General features: G+C 45.9%; 1 protein-coding gene across 3 annotated transcripts in view; it reads right to left on the bottom strand.

Moving 5' to 3' along the window:
- The window catches only part of KIAA0319L (KIAA0319 like), a 63,396-nt gene that overhangs the window by 16,418 nt on the left and 30,182 nt on the right, over positions 1-16,796 (bottom strand). For all 3 annotated transcript variants that reach the window (XM_077337575.1, XM_077337576.1, XM_077337574.1), the window contains 8 exons: positions 14,329-14,620; positions 12,121-12,222; positions 11,640-11,737; positions 11,080-11,167; positions 8,416-8,508; positions 7,005-7,137; positions 3,246-3,474; positions 20-143 (listed from right to left, as the gene is read on the bottom strand). In XM_077337575.1, the coding sequence (XP_077193690.1) occupies positions 20-143; positions 3,246-3,474; positions 7,005-7,137; positions 8,416-8,508; positions 11,080-11,167; positions 11,640-11,737; positions 12,121-12,222; positions 14,329-14,620 (1,159 nt within the window). The remainder of the gene's footprint in view (positions 1-19; positions 144-3,245; positions 3,475-7,004; positions 7,138-8,415; positions 8,509-11,079; positions 11,168-11,639; positions 11,738-12,120; positions 12,223-14,328; positions 14,621-16,796) is intronic.

Raw genomic sequence — 16,796 nt, 5'->3', positions numbered from 1 at the left:
GTCTCCTAGTTGAGCTTACCAGGCTGAACGATCACAGTCACCTCAGCAGTGGACTGGTGGCCAGCAGAATCTGTCACCATCAGCTGGTAGGTGTAGTCACCTTCACGCATTGCGGAGAGCTGCAAAGTCGATGTCCTCACTCCCTTGGAAACAAGTCAACAAATCCAAAAATTACGCTCTCCACTTTGCAAAGACAGAGAAGAGTAGATGGGTGGCAGATTGCCCAGTTCATTCAGATATTATCGAGCACCTCAGTCCGACATCCTAGGTCAAGGCAGACTATAAATACCATTTGATACAACAGTGAACAAAGGTTTATTCACCTATTTAGAGTGTCTGTCTTGGACATTCATGATTAACCCAAAGACCTCACTGTAAAGAAATCTGCTTTATCTTGAGCAGTGGTCCCCGGGCCGCGGCTCCCTCTCCCCGTCCCCCCGCAGTAAAAAACTTCCCAGGCCGCAAGCTTGCGGCCCGGGAAGCTTCTTACTGCGGGAGAGCGAGGAGAGGGAATCAGGGCCGGGCCACGCATGCGCACATGCGCCATGCGCGGCTGAATCGCGCATGTGCAGCACTTTTGCGCATGCAAGGCCGAAATCGCGGGCAGCGCGTGTGCGGTGTGCAGTGTGCGGGCACAGGCCGCGCGTGCGCGATGCGCGTGCGGGGCAGTTGCCCTGCTGGTCCCCAGCCTCAGAAAGGTTGGGGAACACTGATCTTGAGGACAAGGAATGTGCTTATAGGAAAGCTTAATTCTCAGGGCTCTTATTTGTGAACCTGTTTGTGACTCAGATTATATGGGGAAATCTGAGCTAGGAAATGAGAAATAGACAACAAAGTGAGAATATGGGATTTCTTAACTAGGGACACAGTGATGCAGGAGTAAGGTGGTAGGGTTAGGGAGAGGAAAAATAGCTGAAATGGAAGAAAACAACAATGTAATGGAGTCGTAACAAGCCCAATTGGTCTCAACTGGAAAAATCTTCCTTCAGATTTAGCTCAAAGGATTTGAGAATATTTTTAAGAGCTGAAAGTGGTCCAAGAAAGGTTTTGCTTCTCATGGCATGTATGCACACTCATACAAACAACCCTTCTAGCATTTGTCCCACTATTCCCAGAAGAGATCAGGGCCCTGACGGAGCTTAAACAGTTCCGCAGGGCCTGCAAAAAGGAGCTCCTCCACCAGGCATTTGGCTGAGACCAGACGTAATCAACAGCGACCAAGGGCCCCTGCTCCCCCCCACCCCCCCTCAGAATTCAATCAATAAACCACCCCCCTCAGAATGCCATCAATAAGCCCTGGACCTGTTTGTAGTACTATATTGTTATACCGTTATATTGTGCTGTTATTTTGGTTACAATTATTAGTTATCAGTTATACAAGTTACAGACTGTTTTATGTATTGTTCTCTGTTATGATGTAAACCGCCCTGAGCCTCCGGGGAGGGCGGTATATAAGTATGATAAATAAATAATAAATAAATAAATAAATTGACTTGGTTAAGCCATTATATCAATAAAAAAACAATATAAAAGCCTGCCAGTTGTTTAAAAGGTAAAGGTAAAGGTATCCCCTGTGCAAGCACTGAGTCATGTCTGACCCTTGGGGTGACGCCCTCTAGCGTTATCTTGGCAGACTCAATACGGGGTGGTTTGCCAGTGCCTTCCCCAGTCATTACCGTTTACCCCCCAGCAAGCTGGGTACTCATTTTACCGACCTCGGAAGGATGGAAGGCTGAGTCCACCTTGAGCCGGCTGCTGGGATTGAACTCCCAGCCTCATGGGCAGAGGTTCAGACTGCATGTCTGCTGCCTTACCACTCTGCGTCACAAGAGGCTCATTTGTTTACCAGAGGCTAAAAGTGGGATGAATGATTACATCAAAAACAGCAATCCCTCTTTCAAATTACTTTTAACTTGCCAGAGAATTGACTATATTGCCTTTGAACTTCCTCAAGATCCTATCTCTACCCAGTGACATTCCTACTGAGTGCTGGTAATGTTAGCAAACTTCAGCTTCCAGAGGAATGGCCATATACTTCTGCAGCAGCGGAGAACTCTGGAGTCATAAAGACCGGCAAATCAACTACAGACTGAACTTTTTAAAAAGCTTATTTGCCTCAGAAGAAGAACTGGTTCTTATATGCCACTTTTCTCTACCCGAAGGAGTCTCAAAGCGGCTTACAGTCGCCTTCCCATTCCTCTCCCCACAACAAACACCCTGTGAGGTAGGTGAGGCTGAGAGAGCCCTGATATTACCGCTTGGTTAGAAGAACTTTATTAATGCAGTGACAAGCCCAAGGTCACCAACCGGCTGCATGTGGAGGAGGAGTGGGAAATCAAACCCGGCTCGCCAGATTAGAAGTCCACACTCCTAACCACTAAACTGGCTCTCCAAGTGAGACTTTATTAAAGACCACACCAGTTGTAATGAGGTGCCTAGGCATCTGAGTGATATTTGGACTCTGCTGGACTCTATTTTTTTAACTGAGGTAGCTCTATGTTGGCTCCTTCTTCCCAGAATCCCCCCCCCCCCCGGATCACCTCTCCAGGAATTCTATTCCATAGACTTGGATGTAACCCAGGAGTATTCTGCCTTCTGGTTTCCCAGGACTACTTTGAAAGTAAAAAAAAAATTAACAATGGAAAATGCCTAAAAAATGTCAGGAATATTTCAAAATACTGGGGGAGGGGAGAAACAAAATATTTTGGAGGGTTTGGATGAATTAGAAACAGCAGAAATGAGCTGGAAAGGTAACACTGATAACCTACAGTATCAGGTGGCCCTCATTCGTATCTGAACTTTGACTCCTGAAGATTTATACCCTATAAATCTTGTTGGTCTTTATCATGCTACTGGACTTCAATCTTGCCCTTGCACTGGTAATCTGTGGCACTTGGACACACAAAGGAACATGTCCCCATATTGATAGAGTACACTATGCAATCCTATGCAGAACAACTCCAATCTGAGGATGCTGGTTTCAATGGATTTAGCATGAAGGATAACCTTAACTATCAAACCAGCCCCCAGCTCAGCCACCAAACCCATTAAAATTATCAGAAAGGAACATTTAAGCATATATCTGTATTCCAAAAGTTAAACAAGGGTGCAGTTGGAGCATAGAGGTTTTCTGGGGTTAGAACAGTGTTTTACATTAATACAGTCTAAGTGTATTGACAAATTGTTTACAGAAACATCTTGGCCCCACTCATAGTGGGCAAGATACAAATGCCCAATCCGCTCACCTGCATCTCCACCACTTTCCCTTTGCTGTTGGGGCTCAGGGACCATTCATAGCTGACAATGCCGTGGTCATCTGTGCTCTGGTTCCCATAGAGGGTGATGGAGTTTTGCGGCAAAGTAATCACTTGGTTAGGGCCGGCGTTTGCCGTAGGCGGGTAATCCACAGCTTTGTTCACAGTTAGGCTGGCAGTGGTGGAGTTGCTGGCGCCATCTGAATCCACCACCGTGAGGCTAAAGAGAGAGGAAATTTAAAAGTGGAGAATTCAAGGAGACAAACTGGCTGGATCTCAACTTGAATGGCAGAGAACTGTGTGGGAGTCAGAGTCTCTGAGGGTTCTTGGAGGGGGAAGGGGAGTCAAGGATAAAAATCAGCCTGTTATGAAATTAATAGTGGAGGGAGGAAGAGCAAAGCCTGGAAGACCCAGGTGAATGTATCCATAAGCATCAAAACACTGAAAATATACTATGTGTTTATGAAACTCTATTCACAAAAACTGTCATTATAAATGAAGATAAGTCAGATATAGTCACAGATGCTATACTTATCAATGAAACCAAATCCAACATTCTGTCATTCTTCCTGGGCCAGGAACTAATTCATGAATCGATCACTTTAACTCAGTTACACTCAGCACCACTTAATCTAACTCACTTCCCAACAAGTTGCAGACAAAGTCCTTTCAACATGGTCTTAAAAAAAAAAAACACCCTTTTTCTTTTCCCGATCAGACTGATCATGAGTTCTGGAGAATCTAAAAGTTTGCATGCTACTGTGTGACACTTTTGTTAGTTCAAACTTTAAAAAAATTAGATACTCTGGACCACCTTCACCCACACGGTGGTTTCTCTACTGAGAAACCGCTAGCAGATTGCCACTCGCTACTGCAGCACGTGCCCATGTGAACCAGTCTTCTCTGAGGAAATGGCAAGGAACTGGGAGGGGTCCCAAGATATAAATGGGACTTGGCAGTTACTCTGTGGCCAATGAGCAGCACAGTACATAGGAGTGGGGAGGGAAGATATAAATGTAGAAAGTGTTGTGAGAACTGGCCTACTTAGAGCAACATAATCCACCTGTCTGCTGTGGAAGGTCAGGTACCTTAGATCAGGGGTAGTGAACCTGTGGTCCTCCAGATGTCCATGGACTACAATTCCCATGAGCCCATGTCGGCATTTGCTGGCAGGAGCTCATGGGAATTGTAGTCCATGGACATCTGGAGGACCACAGGTTCACTACCCCTGCCTTAGATGGATTCACAAAATTAAGTAGGTCTCCTGTTATTCTCTTGTGGCACAGAGTGGTAAGGCAGCCGTCTGACAGCTTTGCCCATGAGGCTGGGAGTTCAATCCCAGCAGCCGGCTCAAGGTTGACTCAGCCTTCCATCCTTCCGAGGTCGGTAAAATGAGTACCCAGCTTGCTGGGGGGTAAACGGTAATGACTGGGGAAGGCACTGGCAAACCACCCCATATTGAGTCTGCCAAGAAAACGCTAGAGGGCGTCACCCCAAGGGTCAGACATGATTCGGTGCTTGCAAAGGGGATACCTTTACCTTTACCTGTTATTCCTGGAATCTGGCAGTTGGGAAAGTATCTGGGTCTGAAGAGACATAATAGTCTTCTGACAACTCATGGTTCCTGGCTGAGCTGCCCCATGAATTGACTGAATCAATTCATTTTCATTTTCCTTATTATTTGTGCTAGTGGTCACCAGAACATCCTGAGTCAACTGCGTATTACACACTTCCTGTTCATTGTTTTACACAAACTGACTGAGAAGCAGCAACACAACTGATTTAAAATACTTAGGAGCCATCTTCCCTCCTCGCTTCTATGTGCTGTGCTGCTCGTTGGCCACAGAGTAACTGCCAAGTCCCATTTGCTGACTGGGAGGCAAACTGGAGCCACTAGGTATAGTCCACAACAGACAGCACCTCTACATGAGGAAGCGGCCAAAAGCTCACTGGCTGAGAAGCTGACCAGCAGAGGCAGAAGGTCCTGGGTTGAATCCTCATGTTCAGCATGAAAAGGATATGAGCAGGATTTTTCTCTGACTCTTCAGCAAGCTTCAGGAAAAAGAGGGGCTTCCGGACCAAGGACCTGACTCAGGATAAGGCAGCTTTCCAAGGCTGGATGTAGTTCTCCACTACTGCCACTGAGCCCAGCAATATGCCTTTTGCATGTGGGGATGGAAGTCACAGTTCCATATGTTGCAGTAGCCCCTTGGCGTGGGCAGCTCTGCCTCATGGAATTCCAAGGGAAACTTTGCTAAATGTGTTTACCAAATTCCCTGCAAAGTGGGAGCAACAATCAGACTCTGTCCAAATGGGTAACAGCAGCTTGTAGTTATAAATAACGCATTTTGAAGCCAGCATTCATTGCTGAATGTAACGTGTTTCACATGGCTTTCAGAGTGCTAAAATCCCCTTCCTCATAAAACAACTGGCAAACTTTAACAAACATTTTAACATGAGTATCGCAGAAAACGCCTGGAGAGAGAGACAACCAAAATGCAAGCCTAAGTCCAGGGTAGACCTAGCAAATATGAGTCATGAAGTCCTTGAAACATCGATTCATATTGTTTTCCCAGATTGAAAACAAGAGACCAAGCTCAGTGTAGCAGCTAGTGTGTCAGACTAGGATCCGGGATTCTCCAGGCTCAAATCCCTGCTCTGTCATGGAAGCTCTCGCCAGTCACATGCACTCAGCCTAGCCTACCTCACAGGGCTGTTATGAGGATATGATGACAAAGATGGAGATGATGTAAGCTTCTTTGGGTTTCCACTGGGCAGAAAGGTGAAGGAATGAAGGAAATAAAAAGCTTCCAAAATGGTTGATTATTTGAAACAAACGACCCTGGAAACAGCCTTCAAATTAGGGACCAACACAGGAGCCATTTCAAAGGCACAGCAAAAACCTTGGGTCCATACAATTGGACCAGTGATGCTCTACACACAGTGCACATTGGGAAAAAATGATTTATTTAATCTTTTGTATTAGCACATCTATCAGCAATATGGATTTCCCTTTTCATGATCTGAATATATCTGCCACAAAGAAAACAGCAGATGTGCTGATAACCTTCACTCCAACTGATGCTAGCTACACTAAACTAAATACAGACAAAATTGAATTATTGCAGGGCTCAGGACAATCCTCCTCTAGCATACTTGAGCCTTTTACAAAACAAAAAAAAAAGAGTCTCAGCGCAAGCAATCCACAAATGTGCTCATACATTAGGACTTTCAGAATAATCAGTTAGCTCTTGAACCTTTTATCCCCAGCCAGTAATCCATTTATGACATCCATGGTGCAGTTTAATACACATTTTATACCAAATCTCATTTTTAAATGATGTAGCCTGAGGAAGAAAATGTTCAGAGAGAAAAATTAAGGCCAAGTTGTTACATTTTCCCACTACCCACCCGCGATCACTTGCACAGTCTACACATGCTTATTCTGTTTAACGTAAGAACTTGCTAGGTTACGGATACGGCAGCAGCTTCCCTGATCAGAGGAAACCAATGAAAGCCCCCAAAAGTTACTTAGTTTGAGAACTATTAGCCAGCACAAGTGAGCTGTTTGTGTGCTAAAGAAAAATAAGCAAAAGGACTGTCAATTGCTCCTTAATCTCCCCATTTTACACACAGTAACAAAGAACACAAATCTGATTTCATTCACTGGTTTTGGCAATCTGGAGGGGCATTGGGTTTTAGACCTGAGCATCTAGCAAACCAGAGGTGCAATCCCACACGGTATTTTACCTGAATGTGTAGTTTCCAGGTACCAAATTGGTCAATTTCAGTATAGGAGTATCTGCAGATACCTTCTCTTCCCGCAAAGGTCCCTTCAGTTCTTCCCAGTGGTAGCTGACAATCCGGTCATCGTCAGTGCTCTCTAATGCATGAAAAACAACTAATTAGGATTTCCTTTGAACAAAAGCAGTCCCAGTAAATGCAAATAAGGAAGCCAGAGGAGAGTTTAAAATCAGCTTCAGACTGATATAAGGCTGTCCTGCAGGCATGTCCACTTTTTACAAATGGCAAAAGGTAAATATTTTAAAACTGGGTATCTATGCTTAATGTCATGAATAAAGTGAGAAACGGAGACTTTTAATCTGAGTCAATGTGGCTACTGAATTCAAATGAGTAAGGTTACAGTTCAGTGGCCAAATACCAGGCTCAATTCTTGGCAAGTCTAAATAAAGGGGAATCTGAGAGCAGGACTGGGACAAAACTCTTTGCTTAAGTCCTCAGTGAAAGCAGAGAATTGTGAGCTACTCTGAGCAAGGATCTGACAGCATTAAAGCAGCTTCGTGTGGTCAGACTGATTCTGTGACTGTGTGGCTTTCCACATTTATGAATATCCACAATCTTCAAGATGCGCCTTGCCAATTTTACTAGAAAGAAGCACAGAATCCAAGCCACCTCTTTCTTCCACAAGTCCACTAAGACTAAAAATGTAAAAAGGGGGCTAACAATGTGTCCATGCATGCGCAGTTACTACAAGCATGCCAGCGATACAGCATCATGCTGCAGACCTGGGGAATTAAAAATAGTATTTATACATTGGTTGTGGAAAGCTTTATCCTCTTAAATATTAAGATTAACATGCTGCACTTGGCAGTTGAGACCTGCAGAGGCCCGAGGTAGTTAGGAAGCCACACTCCTGTCATTCAGCAAATGAAATAAAACAGAATGATTCAGGAGGGCATTTTTACAAAGGGACTAGCCTCACAGAACAGGTCAGGAAGGGGCATTTATAAAGGGCACAAGACGAGGTATGGCATTTACTGCGTGTACTCTGCACTTTATGCATCGTTTTCAACTTTGTAATTCCATTTTCTGCATCACTTGACAAGCTGGAATACTCTAATTTTTGTAATCCGACCCCTGGTATTTCACTTATTAGACCCCTCGTGCTGTTTGACTCCCTCCTTCTGCATCATATGTTCCGCCTTGAGTCTCAGTGAGAAAGGAGGGCCATAACGGGACAAATGGATTCAAGGATATGATAGAAAAGCAGCCCAGAAGTACTTTAAATGAATAAATTTCCTAACGAGCTATCAGCCAAGGGGCTTTAGACCCCCGTTCGTCGACAGCCACTCGGCCTTTCCCCATCCCTCTCCCCTCCTGCCCCACAACACAGATGATGCTGACCGAGGAGAGTACTTACGGCTGCCGTCAATTACCGTTGAGGTGGTTGGCAATGAGATCTCCAGGAACGGGGGAGACACAACAGCCATGGGGGGCTGATTTACTCGTGGCTCTAAAAGGAGGACAACAGAAGCATGACCGTCACAGCAGAATCACCATAGCACTCTGACATAGCAGCAAAGCTACAAGACTGGACGGTGGCCCAGACGTCCTCAGACTTTGGCTCGGATCTCAGGGAGAGGGGTTTCCATCAGTGAGATGGGACTTTCTTGCCCCCACCTCCCTTATGCAGCTTCAAATGCTGCTCCCAGGGTGAAATGGAAACCTCGGGAATGGCACAAGTTGGGAGTATGCGGTGGGAAGGGGAAACTTTGAAAAATATTAGTGGAAGCTTACTGTGGGCTAAAAGGCCATGCCTCTGCTACAAGCTCATCAGGCCACTCTTTCTGAATCCCTGCTTCATGTCAGCAGTCATATTAAAGTACCCTACAGCAGTGATCCCCAACTCCCAGTCCGGGGACTGGTGCCGCTCCGTGGATCAGTTGGTACCAGGCTGCGGCTCCTCCTCGTCCTCCTCCCTGGCTGCTGCTCACCTTTGATGCTCTCCAGCGGCCGCCATGGCTGAGGCGTGGCACTACGCAGCTGTTGCTGGTAAGAGCCCCCCAGTGGGCGGCGGAAAGTCAGGGGCGCCAGCAGGAAAGCCAGTGGAGCAGGGGCTCAGGTGGTAGCAGTGATGTCCCTCGGCAAAAGACTACTCCCCCGGGCCTCAGTAAAATTGTCAAGCGTTGACCGGACCCCGGTGATAAAAAGGTTGGGGACCACTGCCCTACAGGGTTCTTGTAATGGACGTGGCGTGTTTTGAACCACTACAGAAAGGGACCACTACAGAAATGATCTTACTCAGTTGTGAACCAACCATTCTTCTCAGCATCAGCTACTCCATCTGCAATGTGGGCAAAAAACTACCTACTGACATTGCTGGTGAAGCTGTTGGGAGGTCTCCAGGGAAAACAAACAGTATATGGCCTTTAAGACCAACACAGATTGATTCAAGGCATGAGCTTTCAAGTGCAAGCACTCTTCCTCAGACTGTGGAAGAGTGCATGCACTCAAAAGCTCACGCCTTGAATCAATCTGTGTTGGTCTTAAAGGTGCCACCGGACTCTATTTTTGTTGCGCTACTTCAGACAAACACAGCTACCCACTTGAGTATATGGCCTGCTCTTGGCACAGCTGTTCCCCAAAGGGCCACTAGGTGCTGCTAAAACAACATCAGTGCTATATTAAGAAAGCTGCTCTTTTCCTGGCCAGGCAAGCCTTGGTGGGTCTTTGGCTGCTCAGGGAGTGGGAATGTGCCAACAGTAATCAGCACTGGTCTTTTGAAACTGGGTGGGGTCAGGTGAGGGTCTTGCAGAGAATGCCTCCTGACGGGCCACTGGAGAGCTGACTGGCTGTACAGATTAAAATAACATGGTTTTTGCAACACCTACCACCATACCGTTGGCTTGATTCTTCCTTATTCCCCTTTCCCATTTTTAAAAAATTATCCCTCTTCTTCTGAAACTCAGCCGCCCCTGTCTCGGTGGCTCTGCCCCACAACAGCCATATTGTGGTTGTCTTCACCAGAGGCATCCACAGGCCAAAAAAAGTTGGGGAATCCCTGCCCTAACCTTTCCCTGTTCCTGGCCTTGCAAGGGGATCCGTGCCTGATGAACGGAACACGCTTTCTGATGTTAGACCTGGGTAATGCTGACCTGTCTCTGAACAAAAGAGCCATATCAAGGAAAATTGGAAATCAAAACCGCGCACAACAACTGCCCCTTCCACTAGCACAGTGTCAAGCTGGCATTTTCATCGAGGAGGACACAAGAAACCCCGCTCCCACAACTTACCACCCACACAAAAGTGTACTTTTGTCTTTGGGTCCATTTAGACTCAAGGTACTTTGGGAAACCTTCTTAATTTTTTCAGGAATTTAGCCTAAGGCACGCCCTTTCAAAGTCACGTTCCACTTTAGTCACTAACTTCTTAGGATCTGCTCCTCCACCAATGTGGTCTAGTCTAGTTGGGTTAGGAAGTGGGAGACTCATGCTTGAAAACATCCCCCCCCCCGCCCACTGCCATGAAACCAAGTGACCTTGGTCCAGAAGCACTCTCTCAGCCTAACCTACCTCACAGGGTTGTTGTGAAGATAAAAAGGGACAAAGGAGAATCACATATGCTACCTTGAACTCCTTGGAGGAAGAGTGCTAGACACACGGATGACTGATGTGGTTGCAGCCCTGCCTCACAAGATTTCATCTTCCTCTTCTCAAAAGTAACAAGCCATTTCACAGAGTGCCTCTTTCTGGGCACGCTCCAATTTCTCTACAACTTTCTTCAGTTGTGATGCCCAAAGCTGAACACAGTACTCCAAGTGAGGTCTTACCAGTGTGGAGTAAAGTGGTAAGATCACTCTGTGTGATCTCAACTTTATACTTCTTTTAATACATCCCCAAATCCCGTTTGCCTTTTTAGCCACCGAGTCACACTGCTGACTTATGTTCAGTGTTATGATCTACTAAGACCCTCCAAGATCCTTTTCACACATACTACTTCCAAGACAAGTCTTGCTCATCCTATAGTAATGGAGGTCACAACTAGCTTGTGAGACGAAGGGACGAAACACTGATGCTGGGTATACCTGGCTTCACTGTCACGTTCACTCTTCCTTCACCGTGTGCGTTTTCACCCTCAACTATGACCTTGAATTCATACAGGCCAACGGTGAGCTGAAGAAGAAAAGAAGCAGGGCTGTTCAATATAAAACCAAGTCAAAAATTACATGGCTGAAAAGAAGACATTAGCTCAGTGATTAAAGAGGGCTATGTCCCAAATCTTATGGATACAAAGAAGTATAGTAGCAGCACATGCATATGAGGAACACATGCTTAACATGCATGCTACCCGCACTGCACACACTAGAGCGCCCCCAACTCTAAAATTCCCCAGTGACCATTGCGTAGTTTGAAATTCTCTTTACAATGCCTCTTGCACTTACTTGACTATTTAACAGTAATTGCAGCTAAAGAGCTGACATGCTACTTATAAACAGGGGATTTTAATTTAATGCCCCCATTCCTCCACTATAGCACAAATAACCCTCTGCTATTTTTGCCTCCCGCAGCCCTATAGGTGCCAAGCTAGTCTCCTCTTTCACTCTCTCTCTTGCTGCCTCTTGCACTTAAGGAGTAAGACATCTACCTTGGATAACTTGAGGATCTGTGAATGCTTGCCCTCCATTTCTCCACTATAATCAGTGGGATGGGTGATCAGCCTCCAGTCATAGGAGTAGGTGTTTCCTACGATGAAGAACCATAAATACAAAAATAAAAGAGAAGATCAGGTGCTTCATTTCAAAAAGTCATGTTCTCCTCTCCCACCCCCCACCCCCCACCCCACACACAGATTGTCTGATGCCTATTCCTATAACTGTTTTCAGTCCACATGAACTTGGGGGGAAAATCATGCCATGGAGATGGCTGCAAGCCATTCAAAAGGAAGGTCCAGCACAGGGGAGGAGGCAACACGCTGTGGCTATACAACTAGATCCTGGCAGCAAAAGCAAGGCTGGTTAACAAGCCACAGCTCCATTATTCAATCCTGTATGGTTACTGAACTAGAATTGATTGGCATTTCCAGGGGCTTCCTGCTCCATAATGTGCGGCATAGATGTAAATCCTACCTTCATTTGGTGGAGGCAAGACATAGGCATTCAGTTCCACTTCATTCTTTGGAAGGGTCACCTGTACACTATCCCCAGCGGAAACTGCTAGTTTCTTAATAACTGTGAAAGACAATCAGAACCAAAAAGGTAAAGAGGGGGAACAATTCATGTTGCCTTTGTCATCCCTACACCTGGATACAGAGTGAAAGAATTGTTGTGTGAATGGGTCACTTGCTTCTCAGTTCCGCTTCACAAACGGAAATATTCTGAATCGCGCAACATATGGATTTTGATAAGAAGGAAGATGTATGTTATCCCATTAGATTGTAAAACTTGCATCTGACAACATGGGCTCTGGCTCACAAAAGCTTCTGCCAAAATCATTCTTTAAGATGTGAGAAGACTCCTTTGGTTGCATGAGATACAAGTGGCCACACCCTTGGAATGGGAATCTGTGCTATTCCATCTGACAAATGCAGATGCCTTGTTAGATTTCAACCTCAAAGTGACCCCCCAAAAATAAATCATAGAATTACTCAGATGAGAACTACTGCTGTCTTCTCAGAGGAGATGAAGCATGCCACTTTTGGCTTGTAATTGCAGGGAGGTCTGTTCAGCCAGATGCAGTAGAGATAAGAAAAGTTCAGTCAGATACATTTCAGCAGACAATCTAGCTGCTTTCTTATAGTGGTGATCAGACAATGAAGGCTGATTTAGCTCTTCTCTTACAAGCCTATTCTGCTTGCATAAACACTGCCACCCTCCTTAAACAACTGTGTCATTCCTGGTCCCCTTCACACACCCACAGAGAGTGGAGGAAAACAAAACGGCATTTCTAGCTTCAAAAAAGATAATACAGCCTTCAAAAAAGATACGTGTACCTTCGAAGGAAGTACTGACAAGAGGAAAATAGCCTCTTTGTTATGTTAGTTCTCAGAGTAAGTGTGTGATTTACAAAACTGGGGAAACCCAAAGTTCAAATGTCACCTCAGCTACAAACTAGTCTGGTGGCCTTTAGATGCAAGTCACTGTACCTCTCACCCAACCGGTGATGTACCTAGTCTATCAGGCACCTGGGGTAAGCAGAGCTTGGTGACACACAGGTGGGATGCAAGGCGCTTTTGGCTGCATGCCCCAACCAATGGGGGAGGGATGGCAGTAGGCACCTGGTTGCCATTGCTGCCGCTGCCTGGGTATGTGAAGCACTTTGAGTACTTGAAATATGCTCTATGAAGGTATGCCATCATCCCAAGTGTATGGCTATTACCATTTTTTGCTGAGTGAAAGCCATACAGTTAGACTGCCCAAACTACAACTGAAGAGATCCATTCTTGCTCTGCTCTGGAAAGCTGTTGGGTGACCCTGGGCATCAACCCCTTTTCAGTCTAATCTTCATCGCGGAGGGACTAACATGAGGCTAAAAATGAAGAGCCACACTGGGTACTTGCGGGGAGAAAAAAAAGGTAAAGATAAAGGTATCCCCTGTGCAAGCACCAGGTTATGTCTGACCCTTGGGGTGACGCCTTCTAGTGTTTTCATGGCAGACTCAATACGGGATGGTTTGCCAGTGCCTTCCCCAGTCATTACCGTTTACCCCCCAGCAAGCTGGGTACTCATTTTACCGACCTCGGAAGGATGGAAGGCTGAGTCAACCTTGAGCCGGCTGCTGGGATTGAACTCCCAGCCTCATGGGCAGAGCTTTCAGACGGCATGTCTGCTGCCTTACCACTCTGCGCCACAAGAGGCCCTACGGGAAGAAAAGAGGGGTATAAATAAATGAATAAGATAGAAAAGAAAAAACAATGAAGCACAATATGTGGGGGTGTGATGGTTGTGGTCAGAAAACATCTGAAACAAAGGAAGAGTTTAAACTAACAATCAGGTATCCTATTGAAGACTAGGGCTAAAGGCAGGTCCTGGTTGTCGAAGAGTTGATGTCTACACTGCGTTTGGAACGGTGGCAAGTATTGCTCAACTGATGCTGATAACTGGGGAAACACACAGCACCACTTTGCACAAGGACCGCTACACAACCGTTCTTCCCAATCTGGTAGTTTAATCTATGAAGTGCTTATCTTCAGCTCTCTAGCTGAGGAAACAAGATATGCTATTTCAGATACACCCCGGGAAGAGAACAATCAGATTAAGGGGGAGAAGGGGAAGTGCCCTGCCAGCATCACGGAGAGGAGGGTTTAGAGCACCTCCCCAGAAAATGACTCCTCTTACCTGGTGTTGGGGCAGCGGTGCTAGGCAAGGTGGCAGGATTCGTTGGGGCCACAGGAACGCTACCATTGGTGGGAACGCTGGTGGGAACAGAGGTCGCCTGCTGACCCGTCACAGTATCTTTCCCCTGAAGAGTGCTGGGACTTGGAATGGGCTCCTCCAAGGATGAAGACTCAATGGAAATGTTGGACAGCTTGGCTTTCTCAGAGTCTTCAACAGGCATCAATCCTGGGGCAGCAGGGCTGGAGAACGAAGCTGCAGGAGATGGTTCCGGAGTGGCAGCTCCTCCAGGGGCCTAATTGCAAAAAATCAGAGTGAGAGGGACTGTTCAGGGAAACTGCCCTGAAACAGGATTAATTGCTTCGCCCCCATCTCATCTGTGCTGGTAGTGTTAATAACAGCACCAATGTTCACATTTGTTTTTTGTTGAAACAAAAGCAATTTCTGTGCAGCTCAGTCCCTGTGGTAGCATTTCCATTTCTCCCCAAGCCGGTGACATGTGACTTTCTTTTGCCATCAGACACAAAATTCCTCCTTGTTGCTTTCAACATCCCTTCCTAGATGCTCATTCTGAACCTTTGCCTTCCTAGTATTGTCCAGACATAACCCAAGCTTTCCTCGACTTCCTGATCGCTTCTTGTGTAGTGACACTGGTCTTTTGTGCTTCCTCCCATTCTTTCTGACTAACAATGGTGACCCAACTCTGTTTTCTTTCACTGTGTGCCAGCCCTCCCAAATTCTTGCCAAGCACATGAAGTTTTTTGCTAACTCCACTGAGAGCTTTTGCAGCTCTCTGGTTGAAGTATTTTCAAAATGCTTTGGACTTCACAGTGCAGCTGCGGAACAAAACAAACGTCAAGCTTATTGGACACCAGAGTCACTATTAATCTCATACTGTTAACACGGAACATAATTTAAATTCACTTCTGCATATGGCCTCATCTTAGAAAGAGAGAAGGTGATACAAAAAAAGGAGAACAACAAGCACCTTAGCAATTGTGGAGGAGGAGGAATGGATGGCAGGTGTAACTTGCACAAGAGGAAGAAAAGCTGTATCTTGTTGAAATCTCCCTAACTAAAAAAGGTAAAGGTATCCCCTGTGCAAGGGTCATGTCTGACCTTTGGGGTGACGCCCTCTAGCGTTTTCATGGCAGACTCAATACAGGGTGGTTTGCCATTCCCTTCCCCAGTCATTACCGTTTAAACCCCCAGCAAGCTGGATACTCATTTTACCAACCTCGGAAGGATGGAAGGCTGAGTCGACCTTGAGCCGGCTGCTGGGGTTGAACTCCCAGCCTCATGGGCAAAGCTCATGCATGTCTGCTGCCTTACCACTCTGTGCCACAAGAGGCTCTCTCCCTAACTACTATAGGCATAATAGTCTTTGTCCTTTCACCATGAGGAATTCTCTGTTTCTTTCTCTGACCCTTTCAGGATTCTTTTAAAATATGAACAAGGGCCTCGCCAAATCTTTTTCTGGCCACAAGAGCCAGCGTCAAAATGTAAGAGTCATACTCATTTATCATTGACAAGTTTGTAAAGTGTGGTATGGATCTTATTATTGTTAGGTGGATCAACAACTGGCTGACAGATCGCAATCAAAGGATGCTAGTTAATGAGTTGTCATTCTCTTGGAGAGGAATGTCGAGTGGAGTGCCTCAGGGTTCTGTCCTGTGTCGTTCAACATATTTATAAAGGAATTGAAAAAAGGAATAGAGGGGGTGCTTATTACATTTCCAGATGATTCTAAACTGGAAGAGGTAGCAAACACAGCAGGAGACAGAATCAGGACACAGGATGATTTTGACAGACTGGAAAACTGAGGGCTAAAGGGAATCTCAATAGTGATAAATGTAAAGTTCTGCATTTAGGTAGGAAAAATCAGATGTATTGTTATAGGATGGGGAGACTTGTCTTGGCAGTGGTATGTGCAAAATGGATCTAGGAGACCAAACACTGAACATGAATCAGCAGTGTGACTCAGTGGCTAAAATGGCAAATGGGATTTTGGGCTGTATCAAAAGTAGTTCCAGATCACATGAGGTGATGGTACTGCTTTACTCTGCTCTGTTTAGACCTCACTTAGAGCACTGTGTTCAGTTTTGGGCACTACAATTGAAGAAGATGTAAAGAAGCTGGAGCATGTTCAGAGGAGGGCAATGAAAATGGTGAGAGGTTTGGAGAACAAGATCGATGAGGAAAGGCTGAGGGAGCCTTGTCTGTTTAGCCTGGGGAGAAGATAACTAAGAGGTGATATGATAGCCACAGTCATCTATGCAATGGTCACCTCCAGACTGGACTTCTGTAACACGTTCTACACGGGCCTATCCTTGTCCTTGACCTGAAAATTGCAGCCTTGACCCGGCCCAGGGCCTTTTTAGTCCAGGCCCCGACCTATTGGAATGAGGTGCCAAGAGAGCTGTGGGGCCTTGTCAGAACTGTCTCAGTTCCACAGGGCCTGCAAAATGGAG

This window comes from Paroedura picta, chromosome 5 (assembly GCF_049243985.1).
Source record: "Paroedura picta isolate Pp20150507F chromosome 5, Ppicta_v3.0, whole genome shotgun sequence".
Taxonomy (NCBI): domain Eukaryota; kingdom Metazoa; phylum Chordata; class Lepidosauria; order Squamata; family Gekkonidae; genus Paroedura; species Paroedura picta.
Note: the sequence above shows the minus strand (reverse complement) of the source record. Positions and strands in the feature narration are given on the sequence as shown.